Raw genomic sequence first — 9,119 nt, forward strand, 5'->3', positions numbered from 1 at the left:
TTTTTTTGGTTGTGTTGGGTCTTCATTGCTGTGCACGGGCTTTCTCTAGTTGTGGCAAGCAGGGGCTACTCTTCGTTGCGGTGCGCAGGCTTCTCATTACGGTGGCTTCTCTTGTTGCGGAGCACGGGCTCTAGGCTCACGGGCTTCAGTAGTTGCAGCACGCTGGCTCAGTGGCTGTGGCTCATGGGCTCTAGAGCTCAGGTTCAGCAGTTGTGGCACACAGGCTTAGTTGCTCCGCAGCATGTGGGATTTTCCTGGACCAGGGCTCGAATCCATGTCCCCTGCATTGGCAGGTGGATTCTTAACCACTGCGCCACCAGGGAAGCCCGAGGATCTTTTCTGAAGGGTATGTTCCGAAACCTCCATTCCACGTACAATCTGGGTCACACTGCTCACTGCTATACTCTAGATTACTTTTGATCACTAGAGTTGTCAGCCTTTTGAGGGAAGGGGCCACTTCTCAGGTTTCTAGAATTCTCTGGCTCCCAACCAAGTGCTGAGCTCCAAGCAGGCATTCAATGTTTGTTAACACTGAGTGAAAGGTGGGCTGGTTCTCAGGCTTCTTTTTGCTGCAGGGCAACAATCCCAGAACCTCAGAAATTTTCAAGTGGCAGGAAGAGGCCAGACTGGTGGTTAAACCAAAGCCATGCTCTTTGGGCGCCTATATAAATGTCCTCAAAAACAAAGGAAGCCAGAGTTCTCGGGTCTATTTGGGTCTTACAGATTGTTATCTGAACTCCAAAGCAAGTTTGTCCATAAACTGCCGGACTCATCTGTGGGGAGACCAGAGGCCTAGGAGCAGAGGACAGGGATGGATCCTGAAACAATTTTCCCGGCCACAGAAGTCTGTGGATGCCTCCCAGGCAGGCACCCAGCCCACTCCAATAACACCTCCTAAGACCGTTCTCCACGGCAAAGCTTCACAACCTTTTGCCTGCAAAGATCTCTATATTCTGCTCCCATGTTTTGAAAGACTGTCTATCAAAATGAAGTAGGCAGTAATCTCTCAGGAATCCCAGAAATAAGTAACTGCTAAACAGCACTTCTAACCATCACGAGGCAAGCAGGGATAGCAGGCAAAGAAGTCTGTCACTTTAGATAAAAACCCCTGACCCTCACGTCACACACAAAAATAAACTCAAAATGGCTTAAAGACTTAAATATGAGACAAGACACCATAAAACTCCTAGAAGAGAACACAGGCAAAACATTCTCTGACATAAATCGTACCAATGTTTTCCTAGATCAGTTTCCCAAGTCAATAGAAATAAAATCAAAAATAAGCAAATGGGACCTAATCAAACTTATAAGCTTTTGCACAGTAAAGGAAACCATAAACAAATAAAAAAGACAACCTATGGAATGGGAGAAAATATTTGCAAATGATAGGACCAACATGGGCTTAATTTCCAAATTATACAATCAGCACCTACAATTCAATAACAAAAAAACAAACAAACCAATCGGAAAATGGCTAGGGCTTCCTTGGTGGTGCAGTGGTTAAGAATCCGCCTGCCAATGCAGGGGACACAGGTTCGAGCCCTGGTCCGCAAAGATCCCACATGCCACAGAGCAACTAAGCCCGTGTGCCACAACTACTGAGCCTGCACTCTAGAGCCCGTGAGCCACAACTACTGAAGCCCACGTGCCACAACTACTGAAGCCCGCATGCCTAGAGCCCATGCTCCACAACAAGAGAAGCCACCGCAATGAGAAGCCGGCACACCACAACGAAGAGTAGCCCCCCCCTCCACCACAACTAGAGAAAGCCTGCGTGCAGCAACGAAGACCCAACACAGCCAAAAATAAATATAAAGCAAATAAAATAAATAATTTTTTTAAAAAGAAAGAAAAATGGTTAGAAGACCTAAATAGATATTTCTCCTGAAAAGACATACAAATGGCCGATAGGCACTTGAGAAGATGCTCATCATCGCTAATTACCAGAAAAATGTAAATCAAGACAGTGACATACCACCTCACACCAGTCAGAATGGCCATCATTAAAAAATTGACACGGCTTTCCTGGTGGCACAGTGGTTGAGAGTCCGCCTGCCGATGCAGGGGACACGGGTTCGTGCCCCGGTCTAGGAAGATCCCACATGCCGCGGAGCGGCTAGGTCCGTAAGCCATGGCCGCTGAGCCTGCGCGTCCGGAGCCTGTGCTCAGCGACGGGAGAGGCCACAACAGTGAGAGGCCCGCGTACCGCAAGAAAAAAAAAAAACATGACAAATAATAAATGCTGGAGAGGGTGTGGAGAAAAGGGAAACTCTCTTACACTGTTGGGAGGAATGTAAATTGGTGCGGTCACTATGGAAAACAGTATGGAGGTTCCTCAAGAAACTAAAAATAGAGTTGCCATATGATCCAGCAATCCCACTCCTGGGCATATACTCAGAAAAAACTATAATTCAAAAAGATACATGCACCCTTATGTTCACAGCAGCACTATTTACAACAGGCAAGACATGGAAACAACCTAAATGTCCATCAACAGATGAATGGATAAAGAGAGTGTGTGTGTGTGTGTGTGTGTGTGTGTGTGTGTGTGTGTAATGGAATATTACTCAGCCATTAAAAAGAATGAAATAATGCCATTTGCAGCAACATAGATGGACCTAGAGATTCTCATACTAAGCAAAGTTAAGTCAGAGAAAGAGAAATACCGTATGATATCACTTATATGTGGAATCTAAAATACGACACAAGTGAACATATCTACGAAACAAAAACAGACTCACAAATATAGAGAATGGATTTGTGGTTGCCAAGGGGCGGGGGGGAGGGAAGAATTGGGAGTCTAGGATTAGCAGATGCAAACTACTGTATATAGAATGGATAAACAACAAGATCCTACTGTATAGCACAGGGAACTATATTCAATATCCCGTGATACATCATAATGGAAAAGAATATGAAGAATATATATGTGTAACTGAGTCACTTTGCTGTACAGCAGAAACTAAACACAACACTGTAAATCAACTATACTTCAGTAAAATTAAAAAAAACAAAACAAAACCCTAAACAAGGACCTCTGCAACCTTAGGGGGAACCACATGATTCTGCTTTCTGAAACAGGAGAACTGGGACTTCCCTTGTGGCGCAGTGGCTAAGAATCTGCCTGCCAATGCAGGGGACATGGGTTCATGCCCTGGTCCGGGAAGATCCCACATGCTGCAGAGCAACTAAGCCCATGCACCACAACTACTGAGCCTGAGCTCTAGAGCCCGCGTGCCACAACTACTGAGCCTGTGTGCTGCAAATACTGAGCCTGCATGCTGCAACTACTGAAGCCCATGCACCTAGAGCCCGTGCTCCGCAACAAGAGAAGCCACCGCAATGAGAAGCTCACACACCACAACGAAGAGTAGCCCCTGCTTGCCACAACTAGAGAAAGCCCGCGTGCAGCAACGAAGACCCAATGCAGCCAAAAATAAATAAATAAATAAATATTTAGAAAACTAAAACAGGGAAACTGACACAAGACCCAGCAATTTCATTTTCAGAAATAATGCTACAAAACCACTTCCACAAGTACACAAAGATAGACTTGCAAAAGAAAGCTCATGGGACCATTCTTTATAATAATGAAAAAATTGAAACAACCCAAATATTTATCAGGAAGGAAATAATTAAATAAACTAAGATACATTCACATAATGGAATGCTCTGCAGCTGTTGAAATGAATGAGGTAAATCCATATATATTGACAAAGAAAGAAAGATACCCGTCAGTTTGAGTGGCTTTGTACTGGTATCCACATCTGTGATGTACCAAGGAGTTTAAAACAGTCTGTGAAGGGACTTCCCCAGTGGTCCAGTGGTTAAACTCTGCGCTTCCACTGCAGGGGGGCAGGGGTTCAATCCCTGGTCAGGGTAGTTCCGCATGCTGCGTATTGCAGCCAAAAAAAAAAAAAAAAGAGTATGTGAAGCATATGTCTAATGAGAAATTTCTAAAAAGGTATAGACATATACATGGGAAAAAAATATCCTGGAAAGGTAGAAGAGAAGCCGTTAATAGTGACTGTCTCTAGGGTATGGGAATGTTGGGGGAACAGGTGGAAGGAAGGGAGACTCTTACTTCTCACATTACATACTTCTGTGCTATTGCTATATTTTAAAGTCATCACCACATATTATATTTTTAAAGTTAAAAAATACATATTGTAGAAATGTATAGACTAGTATATACGTAAGAAAAAAAGCTGGGGGAATATACACCAAATTATTATACCAAATATACACCAAATTATTTTAAAAATGATTAGTGTTTGTGTCTAAAGACACAGTTCATTATTCACTTCCGTAATGTTTTAACTTTTAACACTATTTCATAATAAGAATTGTTATAACTTCTTTTTGGAATATAGTAACTCAGGACTCCACCTCTTAAAGACTCTATGCACCACTGCTCTACACGGTAATAACTGGTGAGCAGAGACTCCTGCTTTAGGGCTGAGAGAAGGAGAGTTCAACAGTTTGTCGTGTCCTCCTCATTTTATCCTGACCCTCAACTCCATCTGACACATCCCACCCACTGCCCATCCCATCATCAGAAATACAGCCTCTGGCAATGTACCTGGGGTTCTCCTTCCAAAATCCCAAAGTTCAACCCATAAATATTTACTGAGCTCCTGCTGTGGGCCAGGAACTCTGCCAGGGGCTGTGACAGACAAAAAGAAGGCAGTTATAATCTCTGTTCTCAAGGAACTTACAGCCCAAATGGCTCCACACCAAGTGTCCCCTGATCCATTACTCTTATGATGCCCTGTGAGGCCACTTCAAGGCTGGCAGCCTGGAAAGGGTCCCTCTGTGATAATTTTCCTCTAGCAAATGAAAACAGCACATTTTTCTACTTTAGCATCACATGAGATGCCATGGCAACAGAGGGCTGTACCAAGAATTAGCTCAGTGATGACCTAGCCAATACAAATTGGCTTAATACTTACTGAGTAAGATTCCTGGAAGAAAAGAAAGTTCAAATAAATAAGTCTCTCTCCAGCTCTCAACAAGCGGAATTGTTTCCTTTCTTCCAGGGCTGTACTTCTCAAATTTTTCTCTGTGCACCCTGGGCCAATGGAGACAGCTGTTCTCAGCTATCTCAAAGCTTAAGGGTCAGTACTTTGGCACACCTATAGCCACTTCACATCACACAGTTAGGAAGCAATGGAGAGGATCAAAGTTGCCCAAATAGGGCCTCCCTGGCGGCGCAGTGGTTGAGAGTCTGCCTGCTGATGCAGGGGACACGGGTTCGTGCCCCGGTCCGGGAAGATCCCACATGCCGCGGAGCGGCTGGGCCCATGAGCCATGGCCGCTGGGCCTGCACGTCCGGAGCCTGTGCTCCGCAACGGGAGAGGCCACAACAGTGAGAGGCCCGCGTACCGCAAAAAAAAAAAAAAAAAAGTTACCCAAATAACATGCTCACACTTACAAAGTAAAAACAGACGGCTAAACCAAAGTCTCGCTCACTTAACGATGAACTTGTGAGTGACTGAGAACCCCAGTATCTAGTTCAGATTTCACAGACACTAGGATCTTCTGGGGTATTCCATTCCAAGTGAGGCTCAGCTCTAGCTCAGTGTAAGAGGCAAACTAGGATCTTCTGGGGTATTCCATTCCAAGTGAGGCTCAGCTCTAGCTCATTGTAAGAGGCAAACAGGTTTCCTGAAAGCTGCACTTTCTTTAAGTCATTTATACAACTTAACAAGAATTGCAATTAGACCTGGACAACATACTTATTCAGCAAACCCGCCCTCCAGTGAGTCAGCAATCCACATCTTTTCTAGGGGAGTAGCCAACTGCAACTGCCCTGAGTAGAAGCAGTTTTGTCAGAGCTATCTCAGATGATCAGAAATTACCTCAAGGAAATCACATAACATAAGGTAGCTTCCTACACAAGACTCAGTCTGAAGAGCAAACAAGCTTACTAAGATGAGATCCCCTTTTGACATGGGATAAACTCTGGGAAGAACAGCCATTAGTAATAACAGTGGCTTCCATTTCCTAAGTTTCAACTGTGCTAAGCGTCTTATATGCATTCTCACTCCTCTCTGCAACCACATAAAGTAGGCATGATTATTCCTATTACGGGATGAGCAAATTAGGACTCAAAGTACTTCAAGATCTCATAAAAGTCAAGAACTGAATCAAAGTCTTTCTTATTCTAAACCCCATACTTCTAACCACCAAATCATCCTGCCTCCCCAAGATATGGGAAATGAGACTGCAACAGCAGTTGTGTGCTACAAGGCACAGCTGACCCTTCCCACTGGACAAAGACACAACAGTTTCCTGGAGTAATGACAAAGATTTTCGACTAAGGAGCATAGTAAAGTCACCTGGAGAGTTTTTAAAAAATACAGATTCCGGGCTTCCCTGGTGGTGCAGTGGTTGAGAGTCCGCCTGCCGATGCAGGGGACACGGGTTCGTGCCCCGTTCCGGGAAGATCCCACATGCCGCGGAGCGGCTGGGCCTGTGAGCCATGGCCGCTGAGCCTGCGCGTCTGGAGCCTGTGCTCCGCAACGGGAGAGGCCACAGCAGGGAGAGGCCTGCGTACCGCAAAAAAAAAAAAAAAATACAGATTCTTACCAGATTCCAGATATTCTGCATCAAAATCTCAGAAAATGAGACTCTTGAATTTGTATTTTGAAAAACCACACTAGGAGATTTTAGATCATCAGGTTGACAAAGCTGCACCACCTACCACATGCATACGTGTGAATGTGCAAACAGGACACTAGCATTTGCTGTGCTCATCTCAGGTCCTGGCCCCTGATATGTGCTCAGTAGTATAGCTGAATCTGTATCCATTCTTAAATCAGTAACCTATCACAGTTGACTCAGCTCCTACTTTATGCCAAGCACAGAGCCAGACACTGATATGCAGACAGAAGACACAATCCCCAGGCCAACCATCAGGTGACACAACACAATAAACTCCAACAGTAGTCACATGAATTGAAGTACAGAGGAGTCAATGGTTACATGTGAAGGGAGGCTTTTCCAAGGAAATTAAATCTAAGGTGGATTTTAAAGGACAGATGTAAATTTTCTAAACTGGTGGGTGGAGGTGCGGGTGGGGGAAAGAAGAGTAGTACAAAGTGAGAAAATTGCGTATCTAAAGCAAAAGGGTGTTAAAACACAGAGCTAATGGCAGATGTACATACCTCCAACAACAAACTATGTAAGCAGGAGACAGAAGTGCCCAGGTTTTAACTTCGGGGTTATGCCAGATTATGAAGAGCCCTGAATGCCCTGCTATGAAGTTTGGCCTTTACCCTGCAGGCACCAAGGAGCCAGTTTTAGGCAATGAAGGACTTACTCAGATTTTCAAGTGGGAATTATCACTTCACAGTTTCAGAAGAGGGAGTGAGCGTGGGGGAGCTGGGCTTCCCCTTATAAAAGCAGAGGGATAACTGGCTTACAAAGCAGGCGACCCAGCTGGACTCAGGTGTGATTTTCCCCAGCCTGAACAAGGAAGAGACTAGCTGCCCCCGACCCTGTCGTTCAGTAGCAAAAGAGGAGGTGTGGAGTAGGTGCCAGACACGAGAAGGTAGTGAGGACAACCAGGTTGGTTCACCCTGACCGATGTCGACTGGTTGAACAGCTGGCAGGACAGCTGACCACGTCCACCTGGCCCTTGGGGCCTCAGGGACAGGCTACCCAGCGCAGCAGCATGTTTCAAGGCCAGTCAAGCCTCGGACACCAGGGACCCCAAGCAGCCATCGCCTGGCCTGCTACCCACTCCCCCTAGGCCCCGGCGCAGCGGGCACAGGCCGAGGGCTCCGGGCTGGGCAGGGACGGGCCCAGTGCTCCAGGAAGCGACCGTGACTGCAGCTCGTCAGCCCCTCCCGCCCATGGGGCCGTCAGTCCTGGCCGGGCCGCCTCACCTCGCGCGGGCGGCGGGCTCTTCGGCGTCCGGGCGACTGTGCTGCCCCTCTCCGGGCCGCGGACACAGCCCCGACCACCGACACCGCCACCGCCGCCGCCGCCGCCGCCATCCTCAGGCGTCAGCGTCGTGGCGTCATCACAGCGCGCTCTTGACGCCAAAACAAATCCGGGCCGCCCACGGGGCGGGACAGGGGCGGACTCGAGAGGGCCGGGCTACGCGGTTGGCGGCTCTCCGAGCGTGGCTTGCCAGTCAACGCCTTCAGGGCGGGGTCGGGCTCTCTCTGGGAGCAGGAGGTGAGTCTCTGTGTCGCTCCAAGTGTCTTGACACTAGGTTTGGGGCAGGCACCGTGGGAAGTAAGGAGAAAGTTTCAAGATTCAGGTTGGGGGCAGGGCGCTTTATAATGCGAGGTTGGGTGGATTTCCATGGAGATCCAGAGGTTAAGACTCCGCACTCCCAATTCAGGGGCCACGGGTTCGATCCCTGGTGGTGAAACTAAGATCCCGCATGCCGCGGGGCGCGGCCAAAAATAAAATAATAATATAGTGCGTGGTTGGGGACGTAGTGCATTTCAGGAGGTTTCTGGAAGTGCCTCTGGAACTCCGGAAAGGATCGGTATAAATTTAATTAACAAATCTATTTTTTTAACTGAAATTAAAATAATTCAGGCACTCAGATATGTTGAATTTGACCTCCATCACAGCGGAGTTGCAAATGGTTAACGAGAATAGATGAGATTAGTTTGGGGCCAACTTAAGAGTAACAGTTTAATTATTGTTGTTTTTATTGTTACTAAATTTAGTATATCCTGAGGCTGCAAAACAAGTAGATTAAAGAAAAATTGTTACCATTAACAATTCCTCTATAGTGTCAGAATTATCTCACTTAACTTTACAATCAACCCAGATTCGGGGTGGAGATGGGGGGGAAATAAATGTCTCAAGTAATAAGGGGATTTTTTTTCCTTCTTTAATAATATTTTTATTACTTACCTTATATTTACTATTGGGGCGCAATCCACGTGCTTGGTGGAGTCTTTCACTGAGCAACCATAAAGAGCAGGGCTGGAGAACAACCCAGTTTCTTTCTTTAAGGCAACAGCATTCTTCCCCAACTGGCTGTGACTCAATAGGATCACCATAAGGGAGAGATGGCATAGTTTGGCAGGATTTGAACCTGCGCGGGGAAACCCCAATGGATTTCTAGTCCATCGCCTTAACCCCGCCCG

The 9,119-nt window shown here is 46.5% G+C and overlaps 2 protein-coding genes across 3 annotated transcripts in view; both read right to left on the reverse strand.

Moving 5' to 3' along the window:
• PSKH1 (protein serine kinase H1) overlaps window positions 1-8,025 on the reverse strand; it is a 31,215-nt gene extending 23,190 nt beyond the window's left edge. For both annotated transcript variants that reach the window (XM_024733413.1, XM_024733420.1), the window contains exon 1: window positions 7,893-8,025. The gene's annotated coding sequence lies outside the window, so the exon portion shown is untranslated. The remainder of the gene's footprint in view (window positions 1-7,892) is intronic.
• The window catches only part of NRN1L (neuritin 1 like), a 6,049-nt gene continuing 4,682 nt past the window's right edge, over window positions 7,753-9,119 (reverse strand). The window contains exon 5 of the mRNA XM_024732764.1: window positions 7,753-8,041. Within this exon, the coding sequence (XP_024588532.1) occupies window positions 7,753-8,041 (289 nt within the window). The remainder of the gene's footprint in view (window positions 8,042-9,119) is intronic.

The sequence above is a fragment of the Neophocaena asiaeorientalis genome, unplaced genomic scaffold (genome assembly GCF_003031525.2).
Source record: "Neophocaena asiaeorientalis asiaeorientalis breed wild unplaced genomic scaffold, Neophocaena_asiaeorientalis_V1.1 scaffold90, whole genome shotgun sequence".
Lineage (NCBI taxonomy): Eukaryota > Metazoa > Chordata > Mammalia > Artiodactyla > Phocoenidae > Neophocaena > Neophocaena asiaeorientalis.